At 48.4% G+C, this 22,375-nt stretch overlaps 1 protein-coding gene across 1 annotated transcript in view; it reads left to right on the top strand.

The window, feature by feature from the left end:
• LOC120987190 (low molecular weight neuronal intermediate filament-like) overlaps window positions 1–22,375 on the top strand; it is a 28,274-nt gene that overhangs the window by 5,864 nt on the left and 35 nt on the right. Inside the window, exons 2-4 of the mRNA XM_040415794.1 lie at window positions 17,638–17,958; window positions 18,233–18,357; window positions 19,941–21,261. Coding sequence (XP_040271728.1) covers window positions 17,638–17,958; window positions 18,233–18,357; window positions 19,941–20,229 — 735 coding nt within the window. The 3' untranslated portion in view covers window positions 20,230–21,261. The remainder of the gene's footprint in view (window positions 1–17,637; window positions 17,959–18,232; window positions 18,358–19,940; window positions 21,262–22,375) is intronic.

The following is a 22,375-nucleotide window of genomic DNA, read 5'->3' on the forward strand; positions in this document are numbered from 1 at the left end:
CCATTTACTGGACTGGAAGCTGAAATCTTAATTTTGCATTGAACTCCCCCTAGTGGAATCTGCATGAAAATGCAGCATGGATAGATTTGGAGGAACTGAGCAGATAGATGTGTATTTTAATGGGGGGGGGGGGGGGGGGGGGGGGGGGGGGGGGGGGAATATGTAAAATATGTAATTTATTCATTTACACTTTTGCTAAACCTCTGCTTAGGAGTCATGTGGGCGGTCCTAGTCAGTGACTGATCGCTAAATCATCATAGAGAGATAGCTGTAAATCGGGGATGCCCAACCTGCACCCCGCAGCTGTTGCAAAACTGCAACTCCCAGCATACTGGGACAGCCTACAGCTATTGAAGCATTCTGGGAGTTGTAGTTTTGGAAGGTTGAGCATCCCTGCTGTAAATTGATAAATGTGATAAGCATAGGAACAGTAGAGGTTTAAATGTATAAATTATACGTTTTACTGAATCTTTTCCCATAAAACGATATATCAATCTGCTCAGCTCGTCCTGCTCTATGACGTGCCACCTCCAGACTGCACCGTATTTTCATGGGTTCCCTTCAAAAGCATCATGTTGAAATATCTCAAAATTAGTACAAAGGATCAGTTGCTCGTAGGAAGCAATTAGCTGATTTCATTTTACAAAGTGCTTCTGAGAAATATGAGCTGAAATCAGATTGGTTGCTATGGGCAACTGCACCACTGTTTCTGTGCACCAGACTTGATAAATCTCCTGTATATGGATTTCTGACCTATCCGCACCTGTTTTTCATCTTTGGCTATTGTATTCAGGAGGATTAGGCCTCTGCCCAGTCCTATAGTCTTGCTTCTCATAGTCTACACTTGTCTTGTCTTAATCCAGCAGATAAGACGATCTCTCAGTAATATAACTGCATATCACAAGCGGGGGGCAGATGTAAGTACGGTGCCTTTGTTCCGACATTGCTTGTCGCCCTTTTTCTTAGCTGCTGTATTGATTTTTGCATTCGCTTTGCTATTCTTAGCTGAGTGCTGTCACTTTGATTTGTCCTTGTACTGCCGCAGGTCATGCTATGAAGTAATATAGCTGTTAGAGTCATGAATACAAGATTTTCCTTTAACTTAATGTACATTTTCCCATCTGTCAGGCCTCCTACCATAATGGATTCTGGCCTTGATTTGTCCTGACTCTTTTCAGCTGACTCTTAAGGGGGTTGTGTAGCGATATAGCCAGCACCCCCGCCGATCAGCTGTTTGACGAGGAGGTGGCGCTCCATGCAAGCACCGCTTCCTGTTATTATACTACTCGCTGTCTACTGTGGAGCGGTGGCGTAGCGTAATTACAAGTACTTGCTCCATTCAGTTGAATCATTATATCTGGCTGGACAACCCCTTTAAGGTGGCCATTTACATTGGACTTTCCTGTAACTGACTCAGCTTCTAACAGAACATATGGCTGGTGGCAGTTGATGATTTAAACTGAGCGTGTGCGACCAGCTCAGTGAGGCGGACACAAAATAAGAAAAAGAACAAACAGCAGGTGGCGCCATACAGATAACTCAGTGGCTATACTAAATTTTGAATTACATGCAATTACAAAAGTATTCAGATCCGTGTGATGGTTTGAAAACTGTGGAACACGGTGGCTCAGTGGTTAGCACTGGGGGATTCTAGGTTTGAATCTGCATGGAGTTTGTATGTTCTCCCCGTGTTTGTGTGGGTTTCCTCCCACATTCCAAAGACATACTGATAGGGACCTTAGATTGTGAGCCCCATTGGGGACAGTTTAAGTCTGCTGAACCTGCCGATTTCAGACAGGTTGGCCATCTAATGTATATGAAATGGCCCAGCTCATGTTCATTTGGTATATGTTGGAGAAGAAAGTATCGGGCATTATCTCATGAGCAGGGCCAGTGCAAGGATTTTTGCCGCCCTAGGCAAGATAAAAATTGCCGCCCTTCCCCCCCTTATCAGATGATCTGCCCATATCATGTTCCACCCCTTTCTCAGCATTTAAATTAAAAGAACTGCTATGTTTCCTTTAGGGTTAATCAAGCTTCTTGTAGCTGTCTCTTTTTGCGGAATGGAATTGCGGACCCATACATTTCTATGGGGCCGCACGACGTGCGGCCCCGATCCGGAATTGCGGACCGCACTTCCGGGTCCACAATTCCGATCCTGAAAAAGATAGAACATGTCCTATTCTTGTCCGCAATAGCGGACAAGAATAGTCCTATTCTCTTAGTGACGGCAATTTGCGGTCCGCAAAATGCGGAACGCACATTGCCGCTGTCCGTGTTTTGCGGATGTGTGAATGGACCCTAAATGTAAGGTAAATTAGTTTCCAATGTAGTATTGATAACTAAACAATTAAATAATAAACATATTGCATTGTCTACTTACCACCAGGACAATAAGATGATCTGGTCTCTGGCTGCAGTCTGGCTCTTGGTCTGGCTCTGGGGACCCCCTTGTCACTCTCTTCTCCCCCCTCCTCCCTTGTCACTCTCTTCTCCCCCCCTCCTTCCCTTGTCACTCTCTTCTCCCCCCTCCCTCCCTTGTCACTCTCTTCTCCCCCCCTTCCTCCCTTGTCACACTCTTCTCCCCCCCTCCCTCCCTTGTCACTCTCTTCTCCCCCCCTTGTCACTCTCTTCTCCCCCCTTCCTCCCTTGTCACTCTCTTCCCCCCCCTCCCTCCCTTGTCACTCTATTCTCCCCCCCTCCCACCCTTGTCACTCTCTTCTCCCCCCTCCCTCCCTTGTCACTCTCTTCTCCCCCCCCTCCCACCCTTGTCACTCTCTTCTCCCCCCTTCCTCCCTTGTCACACTCGTCTCCCCCCCTCCCTCCCTTGTCACTCTCTTCTCCCCCCCTCCCTCCCTTGTCACTCTCTTATCCCCCCCTCCCTCCCTTGTCACTCTCTTCTCCCCCCCTCCCTTGTCACTCTCTTTCCCCCCTCCCTCGTCACTCTCTTCTCCCCCCCATCCCTCCCTTGTCACTCTCTTTCCCCCCCCCCTCCCTTGTCACTCTCTTCCCCCCCCCTCCCTCCCTTGTCACTCTTTTCTCCCCCCCTCCCTCCCTTGTCACTCTCTTCTCCCCCCTCCCTCCCTTGTCACTCTCTTCTCCCCCCCTCCCTCCCTTGTCACTCTCTTCTCCCCCCCTTGTCACTCTCTTCTCCCCCCCTTCCTCCCTTGTCACTCTCTTCCCCCCCCTCCCTCCCTTGTCACTCTCTTCTCCCCCCCCCCTCCCACCCTTGTCACTCTCTTCTCCCCCCTCCCTCCCTTGTCACTCTCTTCTCCCCCCCCATCCCACCCTTGTCACTCTCTTCTCCCCCCCTCCCACCCTTGTCACTCTCTTCTCCCCCCTTCCTCCCTTGTCCCACTCTTCTCCCCCCCTCCCTCCCTTGTCACTCTCTTCTCCCCCCCTCCCTCCCTTGTCACTCTCTTCTCCCCCCCTCCCTTGTCACACTCTTCTCCCCCCTCCCTCCCTTGTCACTATCTTCTCCCCCCCCTCCCTCCCTTGTCACTCTCTTCTCCCCCCTCCCTCCCTTGTCACTCTCTTCTCCCCCCCCTTCCTCCCTTGTCACTTTCTTCCCGCCCCTCCTTCCCTTGTCACTCTCTTCTCCCCCCTCCCTCCCTTGTCACTCTCTTCTCCCCCCTCCCTCCCTTGTCACTCTCTTCTCCCCCCCTTCCTCCCTTGTCACTTTCTTCCCGCCCCTCCCTCCCTTGTCACTCTCTTCTCCCCCCCCTCCCTTGTCACTCTCTTCTCCCCCCCCTCCTTGTCACTCTCTTCCCCCCCCTCCCTCCCTTGTCACTCTCTTCCCCCCCTCCCTTGTCACTCTCTTCTCCCCCCTCCCTCCCTTGTCACTCTCTTCTCCCCCCTCCCTCCCTTGTCACTCTCTTCTCCCCCCCTCCCTCCCTTGTCACTCTCCTCCCCCCTCCCTTGTCACTCTCTTCTCCCCCCCCTCCCTCCCTTGTCACTCTCTTCTCCCCCCCTTCCTCCCTTGTCACTCTCTTCCCCCCCTCCCTCCCTTGTCACTCTCTTCTCCCCCCCTCCCACCCTTGTCACTCTCTTCTCCCCCCCTCCCACCCTTGTCACTCTCTTCTCCCCCCCTCCCTCCCTTGTCACTCTCTTCTCCCCCCCTCCCTCCCTTGTCACTCTCTTCTCCCCCCCCTCCCTTGTCACTCTCTTCTCACCCCCCCTCCCACCCTTGTCACTCTCTTCTCCCCCCCTCCCACCCTTGTCACTCTCTTCTCCCCCCCCTCCCACCCTTGTCACTCTCTTCTCCCCCCCTCCCTCCCTTGTCACTCTCTTCTCCCCCCCTCCCTCCCTTGTCACTCTCTTCTCCCCCCCTTGTCACTCTCTTCTCCCCCCCTTCCTCCCTTGTCACTCTCTTCCCCCCCCTCCCTCCCTTGTCACTCTCTTCTCCCCCCCTCCCACCCTTGTCACTCTCTTCTCCCCCCTCCCTCCCTTGTCACTCTCTTCTCCCCCCCATCCCACCCTTGTCACTCTCTTCTCCCCCCCTCTCACCCTTGTCACTCTCTTCTCCCCCCTTCCTCCCTTGTCCCACTCTTCTCCCCCCTCCCTCCCTTGTCACTCTCTTCTCCCCCCCTCCCTCCCTTGTCACTCTCTTCTCCCCCCCTCCCTCCCTTGTCACTCTCTTCTCCCCCCCTCCCTCCCTTGTCACTATCTTCTCCCCCCCTCCCTCCCTTGTCACTCTCTTCTCCCCCCTCCCTCCCTTGTCACTCTCTTCTCCCCCCCTTCCTCCCTTGTCACTTTCTTCCCGCCCCTCCTTCCCTTGTCACTCTCTTCTCCCCCCTCCCTCCCTTGTCACTCTCTTCTCCCTCCTCCCTCCCTTGTCACTCTCTTCTCCCCCCTCCTTTGTCACTCTCTTCTCCCCCCTCCCTCCCTTGTCACTCTCTTCTCCCCCCCTTCCTCCCTTGTCACTTTCTTCCCGCCCCTCCCTCCCTTGTCACTCTCTTCTCCCCCCCCCCTCCCTTGTCACTCTCTTCTCCCCCCCTCCCTTGTCACTCTCTTCCCCCCCTCCCTCCCTTGTCACTCTCTTCTCCCCCCTCCCTCCCTTGTCACTCTCTTCTCCCCCCTCCCTCCCTTGTCACTCTCTTCTCCCCCCTCCCTCCCTTGTCACTCTCTTCTCCCCCCTCCCTCCCTTGTCACTCTCTTCTCCCCCCCTCCCTCCCTTGTCACTCTCCCCCCCCTTCCCTTGTCACTCTCTTCTCCCCCCCCCTCCCTCCCTTGTCACTCTCTTCTCCCCCCCTTCCTCCCTTGTCACTCTCTTCCCCCCTCCCTCCCTTGTCACTCTCTTCTCCCCCTCCCTCCCTTGTCACTCTCTTCTCCCCCCCCTCCCACCCTTGTCACTCTCTTCTCCCCCCCTCCCTCCCTTGTCACTCTCTTCCCCCCCCCCCTCCCACCCTTGTCACTCTCTTCTCCCCCCCTCCCACCCTTGTCACTCTCTTCTCCCCCCCTCCCACCCTTGTCACTCTCTTCTTCCCCCCCTCCCTCCCTTGTCACTCTCTTCCCCCCCTCCCTCCCTTGTCACTCTCTTCCCCCCCTCCCTCCCTTGTCACTCTCTTCTCCCCCCTCCCTCCCTTGTCACTCTCTTCTCCCCCCTCCCTCCCTTGTCACTCTCTTCTCCCCCCTCCCTCCCTTGTCACTCTCTTCTCCCCCCTCCCTCCTTTGTCACTCTCTCCCCCCCCTCCCTCCCTTGTCACTCTCTTCTCCCCCCCCCTCCCACCCTTGTCACTCTCTTCTCCCCCCCTCCCTCCCTTGTCACTCTCTTCTCCCCCCTCCCACCCTTGTCACTCTCTTCTCCCCCCCCTCCCACCCTTGTCACTCTCTTCTTCCCCCCCTCCCTCCCTTGTCACTCTCTTCCCCCCCCTCCCTCCCTTGTCACTCTCTTCCCCCCCCTCCCTCCCTTGTCACTCTCTTCTCCCCCCTCCCTCCCTTGTCACTCTCTTCTCCCCCCTCCCTCCTTTGTCACTCTCTCCCCCCCCTCCCTCCCTTGTCACTCTCTTCTCCCCCCCCTCCCACCCTTGTCACTCTCTTCTCCCCCCCTCCCTCCCTTGTCACTCTCTTCTCCCCCCTCCCTCCCTTGTCACTCTCTTCTCCGTCCCTCCCTCTCTTGTCACTCTCTTCTCCCCCCTCCCTCCCTTGTCCCTCTCTTCTCCCCCCTCCCTCCCTGCCTTGTCACTCTCACCCCCCCCCCCTCACATCTAGTGTAACGTGGCTGAGCTCTGTTGGGTCCGTGGTACAGGAGCATTTGTACTGCCTAGGTCGCCTTACAGGTGGCGCCGGCCCTGCTCATGAGAGATAAGCCGCCACCACCAGAGGTGTCTGGCAGGAACTAACGCAATAATGTCACGTCTCGTGTGACCATCGCAGCCTGTGGTTGGCTGCAGCCATTACATGGGACAAGATGTCATTGCAGGAGACCTGGCTGTACAGAAAGCAGGAAACGGAGCCATGGAAGGTTTAATTTTCAAAAGAGTTTATTTTCAAAGGAGGATTTGGGGATGTTGCTGTGGATCCACCTAAAATCCGCATCAAACTTCACTAGAGCTCATTCACACGTTGCCCCTACGGCGGGTCCGTAATACATGGGGCACCGGCCGCGTGCATTACGCATCACGGATGCGGGCCCATTCACTTAAATGAGTCCACAAATCCGGGCATGCGGTGCGGAATGGAACGGAAGCATGGAACGGAACCCAATGGACTCCCCTCTGGAGTGCTTCCGTGGGGTTCCATTCCTCCGCACCGCAAAAAGATAGAGCAAGTTCGGACGGACCGCGGACCCCATTCAAGTGAATAGGTCCGCGATCCGCATGCGGCTGCCCCACGGTTGCCCTTACGTTCGTGTGAACAAGCCCTTATGCTGATTTCATGCAGATGACATTCTCCCTATTGAAGTTAATAGGAAATGTCTGCAAAAAAATCTACTATGGATTTGTAACATAAATTGACATTGCAGATCAATGTTATGCATGGAAATATTCTGCAAAGGGTGCATGACATTTTGATAATGTAATTGACTTTACTGCTGCTCTATTGCGCTGTGGACTTGCTGCACAAAAATCCCTGTGACCTATCTGCATGTAATACGCAAGGCGTGCAGGCGGCCTCCGAATTTCTCCGGACACCAGACTACAGCAGCATTTCCGAATAAGTGGGTGGAAATTAAATGTTTTGGAAACTGCGTTAAAAAGGTATATAGCATTTTTTTACCTCTGTGATGTGGAAAAATCCATGCCGTATAAACTGTGATGCGTAATGGGAGGCGGATTTTATGTGGCTAAATACGCACTGAAATCAACGTGAAAAAAATGCAGGTGATTCGCATATGAAGCTCTTTGTCCTTTTTATTACCGCTGCTAGGGAAGGTGTAAGAATGCCTGTATACGTCTATAGGTGAGAAGTGCCGGAGCGGCCCCCATGTAATATGAGGACACAGATAGCAGCCTGCATAGAGACATCTTCAAGGCTCCTTGGCTTCCTCTGGGAGATGAATGATAATAAGATTTTTAAAGATGTCTCTGTCCAGCCTACACTTACTGCCTCCGTCCCCTCTGTCCAGCTGTTCATTTAATGCATTTGTCTTACCCATAATCCATTGAGGTCCTCTGATGGGATTTACAGTCAGCAGTCATTGGATTAACGCTTTCACTGCCCGCTGTAGGTCGAAGGGTCAGGATTTCCATTAACCACTGTATTCCTATTAGACATAAATAATTGGAGCAGTGTAGAAGACCTGATCGGAAAGTAACAACATTTCTCAGGACTAGTAAAGACTTTCAACCTATAGCACACTTCCTTTGTCAAAAAAAAAAAAGCTCCTAGCATTGGCACCAGAGGGGGTATGCTGGAAGGTGTAGTTCTCCTACATGCGGAGATGTAAATATTGCAGACAACCTATGGTTGAATTGAATGCCTCCTATTGGAACTTCTTCATTTAGATAACCGGCTTTACATTATGGTCAGTTGTTGGTCATTTCTGACCATTAAAGGGGTTGTCTCACTATGTTCCAGACCATTCTGAAATGGGACAATGGGGCATACCACCACTTCTCCACTTCTGTGAGTGAGACTACTACTTCACCACTTTTGCTATGTGCCAGACCATTTCTTCCCCAGCAATCCTATGCCAGTCCTCCAAGTAAAATGATAACTGCAATAACCTTCCTACCTACCTCTAGTATCTAAAATGTGTGCCAATCCATACTAAATGTGTTTCATTAACCAAAATGTAATTAAATGACAAAGAACATAAAATGAGTTCTCTCACTTCAATAAACTGCATTTATCATGAAGAGAAAGTTAATACAAGGCACATACTAATGTATTGTGATTGTCCAGCCCTCCTTTACTGGTTTGATTCATTTTTCCATTACATTATACACTGCTTGTATCTAGTGTTTACGACCACCCTGTAATCCAGCAGCAGCGGTGGTGGTGCTTGCACATAACAAAAAAAAAAAAGCGCGGCCTCTCTGGTGGCCAGAACCTTGGGAGTACGTATAGGCACTGTAAGGGATTGCTCTCTCTCAGGGGGTCGCAATCACAGACTTCTCCTCTGACAACAGGGCTCAGGTCCAAAAGGTGCTTTATTTTGGCACTTCAGCACCATCACACAAATAAACACCTGCCCGTCTGGGCTCTACCTAATACACGTGTTGTCTCTACCTCACCTATAGAGCGCCGTTCATATACGGGATTAGATCCGGCTTCCTCAGCCATATACGTCCAGCAGCCTCCAGGCTGTGACCACACCAGCACCCTTGGGGAGAGATGGTCCAGAAGTCCTCCCGACTCTGACCGTGCAACCCTCTTTCCGTAGGCGTCGCTGGGCCCCCCAAACTTCAGGCTTTACAAAGACTCGTGGCCCATCAGCCCTCCTGGCTGAAACCACACAGAGCCTATCAAGCTTCCCTCTCTCTCAGGCTTTCTCAGCCGTTCTTCCTCCTCTAAGGCCTCAAGCATACGGCCGTTGCCCGACCGTGGCAGTATTGCGACCCGCAAACAGCGGGTCCGCAATATGCGGGCACCGGCCGTGTGCTCCCTGCATCACAGATGGGGACCCATTCACTTGAATGGGTCCGCACTCCGGACCTGCGAGGTGGAACGGAGGCACAGAACCACTATGGAGTGCTTCCGTGGTGTTTCTGTCCGTGCGGGCGGATTACAGACCCATTCAAGTTACAGACCCATTCAAGTTGACATTGCCCATGCAAATTGCGGTCTCCAATGCATGGATCGGCCATGTGCATGAGGCCTAAGTCATACACAGAGGGTTGTTTTATCCCTTCTTGATTCCAGCAGCAGGCCTCACCTGCGATGACCTCCGGCAAAGGACAATACATGTAGTGGAAGGGTGTGGACTGGCAGATCCCACTACTAAACCTATCCCCCAGTCCACATGAAATCCAGCCCAGAGCAACATCTAGACAAAACTGTCTCAGCAAACTACACTTTGCTGAAACCACTGCAGCTTTCTGGATTTCCGTTATCTCACCCAGCTGAGGTATCTGGGTGGAATATACACACCTCCCAGCACTTATACTGTACACATCACCACAGCACGTATGTGCAGCAGCTGCCGTCCTGGCATAATCGTATCTGCGCTGCAGCAATGGCCATAACCCTGGATATGAGCAGTGTATAATGTGATGGAAGAATGAATAAAGCCAGCAAAGGATGCAATATGGACAATCACAATACATTAGTAAGCAGTGGCGACTCTAGGAACAATATATAGGGGGGCACATAAGATACCACAGTCAAAAATGGGGGGGGGGCACTAATAATTTTCACCACTTAATCATACTACTGAAATAAACGAAATAAGTATATATAAATAAGATTACAAAATACGAGAGTATTGCGGTATGCAGGAATACCTTTTTATTGTACTAACCCAATACTTAAAAGACAAGCTTTCAAGAGTTTTCCTTTCTTCCTCGGTATTGCTTCAGACCCGAGAAAGAGAGAAACACTCTCGAAAACGTTTCTTTATAGTTTAAAGCAGTTTCAGCAAACGCCAGGGCTGTGTAAATAATCCCAAGACCAATGAACAGACGCTCACAGGCTTATTCACAAAAGGGTGAAGAGTTTGGAGAAGGGAACAATCTAGGACAACATAACTGAATAGGAAAGTGAGCTGAATTGGAGAATATTTTTCAAATCAGCTATGTTGTCCTAAAGCAGTGCTTCTCAATTATTTTCTGTCATGCCCCCCCCTAGGAAGAAGAAAACATTTCGCGCCCCCCCGCGCGACTGTAAATAGTATCATTTGTCTATAAAATTGTTATAAGTACACCTCTGCATAACACTGTATCCTTATTAACGTATAAGAGAATAAAAAAAGAAAGAAATGTGGATCGGACACACACTTATGGGGGGATCTGTGGATGACGGACACTTATGGGGGGATCTGTGGATGACGGACACTTATGGGGGGATCTGTGGATGACGGACACTTATGGGGGGATCTGTGGATGACGGACACTTATGGGGGGATCTGTGGATGACGGACACTTATGGGGGGATCTGTGGATGACGGACACTTATGGGGGGATCTGTGGATGACGGACACTTATGGGGGGATCTGTGGATGACGGACACTTATGGGGGGATCTGTGAATGACGGACACTTATGGGGGGATCTGTGGATGACGGACACTTATGGGGGGATCTGTGGATGACGGACACTTATGGGGGGATCTGTGGATGACGGACACTTATGGGGGGGATCTGTGGATGACGGACACTTATGGGGGGATCTGTGGATGACGGACACTTATGGGGGGGATCTGTGGCTGGCACTGTTACAGGGGGATCTGTGGCTGGCACTGTTACAGGGGGATCTGTGGCTGGCACTGTTATATATGTGCCATCCACAGACCCCCCACCCCATAACAGTGCCATCCACAGTGCCCCCCCAGCCCATAACAGTGCCATCCACAGACCCCCACCCCTTAACTGTGCCATCCACAGATTCCGTGTGCCCGCCGCCGCCATTTAAAGTTATTAAACATGCCCCCCTCACTCCTAATAGTACCGTATATATCCGAATTTCTTCTGTATAATGCCGGCAGGCGGGCCGGGCGGCCGGCGCGTCCCTCAGTGACGTCACTTGTCTGCGCCGCCTGCTTCATTCATAAAGCAGGCGGCGCAGGCACGTGACATCACTGAGGGACGTGCCGGCCGCCCGGCCTGCCTTCTGGCATTATACAGAAGAAATTCGCACACCCCAAAGGCCGGCCCTGAACGAGCCCCCCTTTACGGAGCCTGGCGCCCCCCTTGGGGGGAACGCCACACTATTTGAGAAGCACTGTCCTACAGGGAGTGCAGAATTATTAGGCAAGTTGTATTTTTGAGGATTAATTTTATTATTGAACAACAACCATGTTCTCAATGAACCCAAAAAACTCATTAATATCAAAGCTGAATATTTTTGGAAGTAGTTTTTAGTTTGTTTTTAGTTTTAGCTATTTTAGGGGGATATCTGTGTGTGCAGGTGACTATTACTGTGCATAATTATTAGGCAACTTAACAAAAAACAAATATATACCCATTTCAATTATTTATTTTTACCAGTGAAACCAATATAACATCTCAACATTCACAAATATACATTTCTGACATTCAAAAACAAAACAAAAACAAATCAGTGACCAATATAGCCACCTTTCTTTGCAAGGACACTCAAAAACCTGCCATCCATGGATTCTGTCAGTGTTTTGATCTGTTCACCATCAACATTGCGTGCAGCAGCAACCACAGCCTCCCAGCAACCACCCATTTCAATTATTTATTTTTACCAGTGAAACCAATATAACATCTCAACATTCACAAATATACATTTCTGACATTCAAAAACAAAACAAAAACAAATCAGTGACCAATATAGCCACCTTTCTTTGCAAGGACACTCAAAAGCCTGCCATCCATGGATTCTGTCAGTGTTTTGATCTGTTCACCATCAACATTGCATGCAGCAGCAACCACAGCCTCCCAGACACTGTTCAGAGAGGTGTACTGTTTTCCCTCCTTGTAAATCTCACATTTGATGATGGACCACAGGTTCTCAATGGGGTTCAGATCAGGTGAACAAGGAGGCCATGTCATTAGATTTTCTTGTTTTATACTCTTTCTTGCCAGCCACGCTGTGGAGTACTTGGACGCGTGTGAGGGAGCATTGTCCTGCATGAAAATCATGTTTTTCTTGAAGGATGCAGACTTCTTCCTGTACCACTGCTTGAAGAAGGTGTCTTCCAGAAACTGGCAGTAGGACTGGGAGTTGAGCTTGACTCCATCCTCAACCCGAAAAGGCCCCACAAGCTCATCTTTGATGATACCAGCCCAAACCAGTACTCCACCTCCACCTTGCTGGCGTCTGAGTCGGACTGGAGCTCTCTGCCCTTTACCAATCCAGCCACGGGCCCATCCATCTGGCCCATCAAGACTCACTCTCATTTCATCAGTCCATAAAACCTTAGAAAAATCAGTCTTGAGATATTTCTTGGCCCAGTCTTGACGTTTCAGCTTGTGTGTCTTGTTCAGTGGTGGTCGTCTTTCAGCCTTTCTTACCTTGGCCATGTCTGTGAGTATTGCACACCTTGTGCATTTGGGCACTCCAGTGATGTTGCAGCTCTGAAATATGGCCAAACTGGTGGCAAGTGGCATCTTGGCAGCTGCACGCTTGACTTTTCTCAGTTCATGGGCAGTTATTTTGCGCCTTGGTTTTTCCACACGCTTCTTGCGACCCTGTTGACTATTTTGAATAAAAAAAGCTTGATTGTTCGATGATCACGCTTCAGAAGCTTTGCAATTTTAAGAGTGCTGCATCCCTCTGCAAGATATCTCACTATTTTTGACTTTTCTGAGCCTGTCAAGTCCTTCTTTTGACCCATTTTGCCAAAGGAAAGGAAGTTGCCTAATAATTATGCACACCTAATATAGGGTGTTGATGTCATTAGACCACACCCCTTCTCATTACAGAGATGCACATCACCTAATATGCTTAGTTGGTAGTAGGCTTTCGAGCCTATACAGCTTGGAGTAAGACAACATGCATAAAGAGGATGATGTGGTCAAAATACTCATTTGCCTAATAATTCTGCATTCCCTGTATATTGTTCACTTCTCCTGACTTCTCCAAACTCTTCACCCTTTTGTGAAATAACCTTGTGGGTGTTGTTGGTGTGTGCAACTAATACTACTTATTCTGCTTGTAACGCAGAGTGCGGCGGTCAGGGGTGCGTGTAACGCAGAGTGCGGCGGTCAGGGGTGCGTGTAACGCAGAGTGCGGCGGTCAGGGGTGCGTGTAACTCAGAGTGCGGCGGTCAGTGGTGCGTGTAACTCAGGGTGCGCTGGTAAGGGGTGCATGTGACGCAAGGTGTGCTGGTAAGGGGTGCATGTGACGCAAGGTGTGCTGGTAAGGGGTGCATGTAACGCAAGGGGCAGATAAAAAAGGTACTTACAGTTTTGATGTGCTCTGTCCTCGTGCCTTCTTCCTCTAGGCATGGTGGCAGGGGAGGGGAACTACTACGTTTAGCTGTTGTGGTTCTGGTGACTATAGTGTCCCTTAATATAGAGGGGAAAAAAAGAATCAACACAAAAGTATCAAATAAAATGACTGTATCATTATTCTAAAAATTAAAAAAGCACAACTTCTGACACAGATATATAGTATTTTGCTAATTATTATTATTTTTTTTTCAATGTGCAGATAGTACACTGTACTACTAACCCCTCCATCCACCGCTACATACAGGGTAATACAGTGCCACATATCTCTTACATCAAGTGACGTCTCTTTGATGTAGATGTTCACTCTCATCGTCTCCTTTCAGACCTTCAGACCAGATCACCATTTTTCAGCCATTTCTCGTCTTCTCGTTTACTACTTTTCTATCATCCTCCCATCTTCTGGGCAAATCATCCTACCACCCCCAATACTGTGCCGCTGTGTTCCCCAATACTATACTACAGAAACAGATAAACCCCCTGATAATAGTAGTACCATGCAGATAGTGCTCTTCAATAATTATTGGCACATAGTGCCCTAAAATAACTGCGCCCAGCAAATAGTGCCCCTGATACTAATAGTGTAAACATAATGTCCCCCAAAAATAATTGTGGTAAGCTGATACTGTGCCAAGGTGCCCCCACAGTAATAATGCTCCCAAAATGAATAATTCTCTTCTAGAGCACACATGGTAGTAATAGTGCTCCTACAGTGCCCCCAACATGTCCCCACTGTGCCCCAGAAGTAATAATGATCCCATAGTGCCCATACTAGTAATCATGTTGCCCATAGACCCCCAGTAGTAATAAAGCCCATCATAATGCCCCCCAGTAGTAATAGTTCTCCTTATAATGTGCCAGTGCAAATTTTTATGCCCCCAGTTGAGCTAATGTCCCCATAGTGCCCCCATAATGTGGCAGTATAAAATACCACTATATAGTGCCCCCAGTGTGCTCCTCTCCCCCTTCTTCCTAGTGCCCCCCATAATGTACCAGTATAAAATGTCCCATATATAGTGCCCCAGTAGATGCCCTCAGTGTCCCCCATAATTTGCAAGTATAAAATACCCCTTCTTAGTGCCCCCATAGATGAGCCCATAGTACTCCTTTCTCCCCTTCCCCATAGTACCCACCATAATGTGCCCCAGTATAAAATGCCCCTATACAGAGCCCCCCATATAAAATACCCCTTCTTTGTGGCCTCAGTAGATGCCCCCATAGTGTTTCCCCCCTTCCCCCATATAAAATACCCCTTCTTTGTGGCCTCAGTAGATGCCCCCATAGTGCCCCTAATAATGTGCCAGTAAAAAGTGCCGCCATTGATGCCCCCACAGTTCCCTCCAATCATGTGCCAGTAATATATGCCCCCATAGATGCCCCCCAATAATGTGCCAGTAACAAGCGCCCCCATAGATGCCCCCCAATCATGTGCCAGTAACAAGTGCCCCATAGATGCCCCCCAATCATGTGCCAGTAACAAGTACCCCATAGATGCCCCCAATCATGTGCCAGTAACAAGTGCCCCCATAGATGCCTCCCAATCATGTGCCAGTAACAAGTGCCCCCCAATCATGTGCCAGTAACAGGTGCCCCCATAGAGGCCCCCAATCATGTGCCAATAACAAGTGCCCCCATAGATGCCCCCCAATCATGTGCCAGTAACAAGTGCCCCATAGATGCCCCCCAATCATGTGCCAGTAACAAGTCCCCCCATAGATGCCCCCCAATCATGTTCCAGTAACAAGTGCCCCCATTAATGGACCCCAATCATGTGCCAGTAACAGGTGCACCCATAGATGCCCCCAACTCATGTGCCAGTAGCAGGTGCCCATATAGATGCCCCCAAATCATGTGCCAGTAGTAGTACCATATAAAAAAATAAACACATACTTACCTCCATCAGGCTGGCAGTGAGGCGATGCAGGCCTCTTCCGGCCTGTGCCCCGCGCTGTACAGCTCAGGCGGCGTGATGACGTCATGAGGACGGCTATACAGATGACTATGGAGATGAGCGCTTCCACAATGGAAGCGTTCATCGCCTTGTGCCCTGCCGCCGCCCCCCACGCCACCAGTGGTTAGCGGTGTTCAAGAGGCAGCTTCCCCCCAGGAGTCCCTGGGCCCGGGGCAGCTGCCCCTTTTGCCTCGCATTAAAGATGGCCCTGGACAGATTACCGCTGCACTAGCGGCGGCGGTGGCCAGCATTTTAAAGGGGAATCAGCGGGGGGCACGCGGGGGGCACGCGGGGGGCACGCGGGGGGGGGGGGGGGCAAGGAATAACCTAGGGGGGCAATTGCCCCCCTGTAACGACATCTATGTTAGTAACTTTCTCTACAGGATAAATGCCATTTATTGAAGTGAGACAACCCCTTTAATGTCATTTAATAACATTTTGGTCAATGAAACCATTTGTGGTGGAGAAGGAGTAGTCTAATTTATAGCAGAGGTGGAGAAGGAGTAGTCTCACTTATAGGAGAAGTGGAGAAGAAGACTTTTTTTTATAGCAGAGGTGGAGAAGGAGTAGTCTCACTTATAGCAGAGGTGGAGACGGAGTAGTCTCATTTATAGCAGAGGTGGAAAAGGAGTAGTCTCACTTATAGCAGAGGTGGAGAAGGAGTAGTCTCACTTATAGCAGAGGTGGAGAAGGAGTAGTCTCACTTATAGCAGAAGTGGAGAAGGAGTAGACTTTTTTATAGCAGAGGTGGAGAAGAAGAAGTCTCACTTATGGCAGAGGTGGAGACGGAGTAGTCTCACTTATAGCAGAAGTGGAGAACAAGTAGACTTTTTTTATAGCAGAGGTGGAGTAGGAGTAGTCTCACTTATAGCAGAGGTGGAGAAGGAGTAGTCTCACTTATAGCAGAGGTGGAGAAGGAGCAGTCTCATTTATAGCATAGGTGGAGAAGGAGTAGTCTCACTTATGGCAGAGATGGAGAAGGAGCAGTCTCATTTATAGCAGAGGTGGAGAAGGAGCAGTCTCATTTATAGCATAGGTGGAGAAGGAGTAGTCTCACTTATGGCAGAGGTGCAGAAGGAGTAGTCTCATTGATAGCAGAGATGGAGAAGGAGTAGTCTCATTGATAGCAGAGGTAGAGAAGGAGTAGACTTGTTTATAGCAGAGGTGGAGAAGGAGTAGTCTCACTTATAATAGAAGTGGAGAAGGAGTAGTTTCATTTATAGCAGAGATGGAGAAGAAGTAGACTTGTTTATAGCAGAGGTGGAGAAGAAGTAGACTTGTTTATAGCAGAGGTGGAGAAGGAGTAGTCTCACTTATAGCAGAGATGGAGAAGAAGTAGACTTGTTTATAGCAGAGGTGGAGAAGGTGTAGTCTCACGTATAGCAGAGGTGGAGGTGTAGTCTCATGTATAGCAGAGGTGGAGAAGGAGTAGTCTCACTTATAGCAGAGGTGGAGAAGAAGTAGACTTGTTTATAGCAGAGGTGGAGAAGGAGTAGTCTCACTTATAGCAGAGGTGGAGAAGGAGTAGTCTCACTTATAGCAGAGGTGGAGAAGAAGTAGACTTGTTTATAGCAGAGGTGGAGAAGGTGTAGTCTCACGTATAGCAGAGGTGGAGAAGGAGTAGTCTCACTTATAGCAGAGGTGGAGAAGGAGTAGTCTCACTTATAGCAGAGGTGGAGAAGGAGTAGTCTCACTTATAGCAGAGATGGAGAAGGAGCAGTCTCTCTTATAGCAGAAGTGGAGAAGTAGTAGTTTTAACTCATAGCAGAGGTGGAGAAGGAGCAGTCTCACTTATAGCAGAAGTGGAGAAGGAGTAGTTTTACTCATAGCAGAGGTATATAAGTTCTGGCACAAAGCAGAAACAGGGAGGAGAGACCTGATACATATAACTTATAAGAGGTGGGAAGAAGTGGCCAGGCATGTCACAGTCATTCCACAATGTGTCTGTGGTGTACGTGTACCATATGCAATGGGAAAGTGCTTGGCACATACGTTAAATGGACCCATTATACTAATGGAAGTGTTCTTTCAGCTTCTGTTCAGTCATATCACAGTGTGTTAAGATGATAAGAAAGTTTCAGTATGATTGGTCTCATAGCAGAGGTGGAGAAGTAGCATTAAACTTGACTTTTTTACATGACTATAACTTTTAACATTTTGCCTTACAGATTACTGTAGAGATGGATGTGGTCAGCAAGCCTGACCTTACAGCTGCCCTAAAGGAAATCCGCATGCAATATGAGGTCCTGTCCACTCGTAATCAGCAGTCAGCTGAGGAGTGGTACCAGACCAAGATTGCCAACGTGTCTCAAGAGGCAGCCCGCAACAATGACAGCGCGCGCCAAGCCAAGGAAGAGATCACAGAATACCGAAGACAACTGCAATCCCGAACATTGGAGATTGATGCTCTACGCAATGCTAATGAGTCACTAGCGAGGCAGCTCCAGGAGTCGGAGGACAGGAACAATGATGAGATAGCTCAGATGCAGGTAATACTTCTGCAAAGTCTTGTTAGGAAGACCTTGTTCTAGGGAATAGCTGTTTGGTCTGGTCTTGCATGGGTAAGGGGTTATACCTTAAAAAAATATTTGGAGGTATAATATGTAGACAAACTTTCTATTTTTGGTTTAAAAATTCATGAAGGTGATGTGGAATACTTGATAGTAATATAGTACAGTGCTACTATTCAAAGTCAGCAATTCTTGGTGTTATCAATCTACTTTGAGCTTTTTTATATTGTCGTTGTCTTCATGATTTCTCTAGGAAACCATAAACCAACTGGATAATGCTCTAAGAACTACTAAAGGAGAAATGGCACGTCACCTGAGAGAATACCAGGATCTGCTCAATGTCAAGATGGCTTTGGATATTGAAATAGCTGCATACAGGTAACTGTCTCATAAATATGAAAAAGCAATCTATCCTAAGAAGCTACCACCACTTTAAGAGTGAATATGGTGCCACAGACTTCAGGCTTTCAAGAGAAGCATAATTGCCAATCAAATGTACCTAAGGCAATGATCCTCAATGGCACTACACTGATGTTCTTGAGAGACAGCTCCATAGTCTCCCTGCTCATACAGTAAAGAATCCTCTGCTATGTTAGCGTAGAAACCCTCTTTTTTCTAGTCCAGGGATGCCCAACCTGCAGCTGTTGCAAAACTACAACGCCCAGCATGCCTGGAAAGCCTACAACTATTAGGGCATGCTGGGAGTTGTAGTTTTGCAACAGCTAGAGGCCTGCAGGTAGAGCATGCCTGCTCTAGACATAAAGGATGTCCCCTTGTCACAGTCTTGGAAATAAATGGATCATGGGAGAGATCTCTGTCATGGTCTTTGATATATTTATACATAGTTATTTCACTTATCGTTTTGGTAGGCCACGCATGCAATTTATTACTTTGGTAGAACACCACTGAATCTTCTGGCAGTATGTAAAGCGGTAAAAATACAGAATGTTCTAATCATGTGCATCTACACTCTTTTTGCATCCCATGATCTTATATGCCTTGGCAGCAACTGACTGACACTGATATTCCTAAGTGCTTTTCCATATCAGTTTTGCCCATTGTTTTCCCATTTAGCATGTAATGGTGGAATGCAACATAAAATTGGTAGCAATTATCTCTGTAATTTATTTAATCACTTAAAGGCTCTGTAAACCTTTGTGGACAATTTCTTTTATGATTGAATTTTACTCATTTTGGACTAAAAAAAGAATTTTTTTAATTGGTCTTCTTTAAAAATATTCAGTTGTTCTGTCAAAAAGGGATAACTGTTTTTCTAGCTGTGTGAATCCTACTTTTTACCGTCACTTTGTGTCATCTAATAAACCTTATCTCTAAATTACTAAAAGGTCATAAACAATTTAAGCCACATTCTTATCAGTAAGATAAGAATTGAGCCAGTCAGTTAAGCTGTGTGATGGAACAGAGAGAGAGAAAATTCACATCCTGCTACTAGAGAAACTCAGCCCTGTACAAAGAAAAGGGCTCCAATTTTTTTTAAAATAAAGACCAACTGAAAAAATGACTTTTAGCATAAAATGAGTACAAGGCAATAATAAAAAAAATAACCTTTAAAGAGGTTTCCCATTAAATGCAGTTTCAATTTTTGTCAGGCACATCATACAATTTTTGTCAGACTCTCTCCCACAATCCCCTATCATCTAGTCAGCAATATGCAGGGCAGTAGAGTTAGTGTGCACAGAGCTTTGCAGGAACAGACATGGAGAGAGATTGTACTGTGCAAGTGTGACCACCAGATGCAAGAAACTCTGATGAATGTTAGCACTAGAAATGAAGGACTGCTAATAAGGGAATAATTGTTGAAAGATGCAGCTCCAAATATAGAATTCTGTGACAAACAGTAATATTTTTGGAATATCTAGCTAGATTTAGTTAGTGGGAAACCCCTTTAATATAAATTCTATACAGTACTGATGTTGACTTAACCATAATTATATTTTCAGGAAACTCCTTGAGGGGGAGGAGACCCGTTTAACCACAGTGGGAGGAGGCAGCATGTTTGGCATAGGTTACCCATATTCTTCTGGCTCTTACTCTGGCGGAAAGAGTTATACCTCAAGTACAGTCACCATCCGGAAAGAGGAGAAAAAAGAAGAAAAGAAAGAAGAGAAAAAAGAAAAGAAAGAAGAGAAAAAAGACGCATCTGACGGAGGCAAGGGAGATGGAGCTAGTCAACCCAAAGCCCCAAAATCAGGAGAAGCATCCTCAGAAAAGACCTCCTCCAAGATCTGAGCTAGCTACAATACGCTGAAACCCACACCCCTGCCAAACTAATGCTTTTTATTCATCCATTTCCTTTTCAACTTTTTGCAGCTAGGCTAGCACAGGTTTAAAAAAAAGAAGCCATAAAATATTATCAGGAGCCACTGATAAGCTTTATCCAGTCATCTGGTGTAATGAATTCAATAAAGAGATTTTCCAGAACTTAGATATTAATGGTTATCCTCAGGATAGGTAAAGTATATCAGATGAGTGGGGATCCGACACCCAGCACCTCTACCAATTGGCTGTCTCGGGCAGCCACTGGCACTGGAAACTGTACTATGGGTGGAAGGCTCCGTATACTGTGTACTGGTGCTGGAGAATTGCACTTCACTTGAATATGAGCTGCAGCACCCAGGCATGGCTGCTCCACAGTGAGCGGAGCCTTGTGTTCTCAGCTCTGTCTACTCTATAGTTTCCAGGGCTGGCGACGGCCAAGACAGCTGATCATGTGAGTGCTATGTGTCTGACCCCCACCGATCTGATATTCATGATGTACCCTGAGAATAGGCCATCAATATTTAAGTGCTGGAAAAACCCCTGAAGCAGTTCATCCCATTTTATTCATCCTCCTGTCAATAGACTGTTATTATATTGTTTAACTGTAATAAGCCTATGATCAAATTCAGCAAAAATAAATCAGTACCAATATATATCTGAGAAATGACTGGAACAATCCTACGATATATATGTAGCCCATAAATTGCAATATTTTCTCACTGCTGTGAGATTTCATTATGCATAATGAGTAACCCTGGAGTATGCAGGTTTCAACATTAGGCCCAGGCTGTTATTCACAAATGTTCATGTGCCAGAGGAAAACTGTCTACAACATAGGATATAGATAGAAATCTTATATTAGACCTGTCTGTCCTTAAACAGTAGTGGTTAGTATGGGCTCTGATCCAAAAAGCCACAATGGGGAAAAAAACAGGATTTCCCATTTTGAGTATTTTTTAGCAGACCCTCTTTTGTCTTCTCCCAAGATGAGCACCACTGGAGGTGTGTCACGGCTGAGGATGGGGGAAATCCTCAGCCGTGCGGTGATGGAAGATGTCCAGTCGCTACTCGCCAGGAACACAGAATCAGGGCGCAGGTCACCTCCTGTTGCGTCCCTAACGCTGACCCTGTCTCCTACCTGCATGGGCCGACCTTGATGGTAGGAGGACCCATGCGCAGGAACCTTGGATCCCTGACTTACCCTCCGACCGGTCCCTGGGCTAAGGAGCAGGGTAAGACAACCCACTCCTCCTAGGCACGGAGGAGCAGGAGTCTCACTGGGCAAGCAGCATGAAGAAGGGGGTACATAAACAGGACTATGGATAAGACAGGTGAACCAAACAGTTCCACACAAACCTGTCTCAGCCTTACTGACTGGAACCCGTGCTAAGGAAAGGCTGTCCACACAGACAAAGGTAAACAGCACACACATGAAGACACACAGGGACCAGGACATCCATAGCTGCACAAAACACAGAGACACAAGACATCAACAACACATCACGGTATTAGAACTTATGACCGGAAGGGTGGCCCTTACAAGAAGATGGAAAATCACAGGAGGCTGCAACAGCAAAGCATGACTGAAGCAACCTACTGAGCCATGCCAAAGTGAGAGGCTTTATAGGCCTAAGAGGCCACACCCAACGGTCAGACACACCCAGTGACATCACACACACTGGGAAGGGAGTTAACCCTTCCAGCACCACAGGAAAGGGAAAACACCAACTTAAAGGGAAAGTGTCCAACACAACAAACACACTGTGGTTGTTGCCGCAGGCAACGACATGGGTGGCAACCGTGTCCTGGGAGTCAGCCCCAAGGCCGAGACACTGCCACCACATGTACACAACGACAAACGTTGCCACGGGCAACCACAGTGCAGGAAAGGTGTCCGTGCACACCACACACTACACAGAGTCCACACAGACAAACGACAGTGCATACATACACGCACACAAACTCCAAAAGGACCGCACACATACCTGTTGTCCGCGGCAACCGCACTTGAGGCAAACAACATCAAGCCTCAAGCTGCGGTTGAAACAACAACCCAAACCGCGGGCAACTGTATGCGGCTCCCAAGGAGTCACGGCCAAAACCGTGGCTGTGACAA

Source organism: Bufo bufo, chromosome 1 (assembly GCF_905171765.1).
Source record: "Bufo bufo chromosome 1, aBufBuf1.1, whole genome shotgun sequence".
Classification (NCBI taxonomy): Eukaryota; Metazoa; Chordata; class Amphibia; order Anura; family Bufonidae; genus Bufo; species Bufo bufo.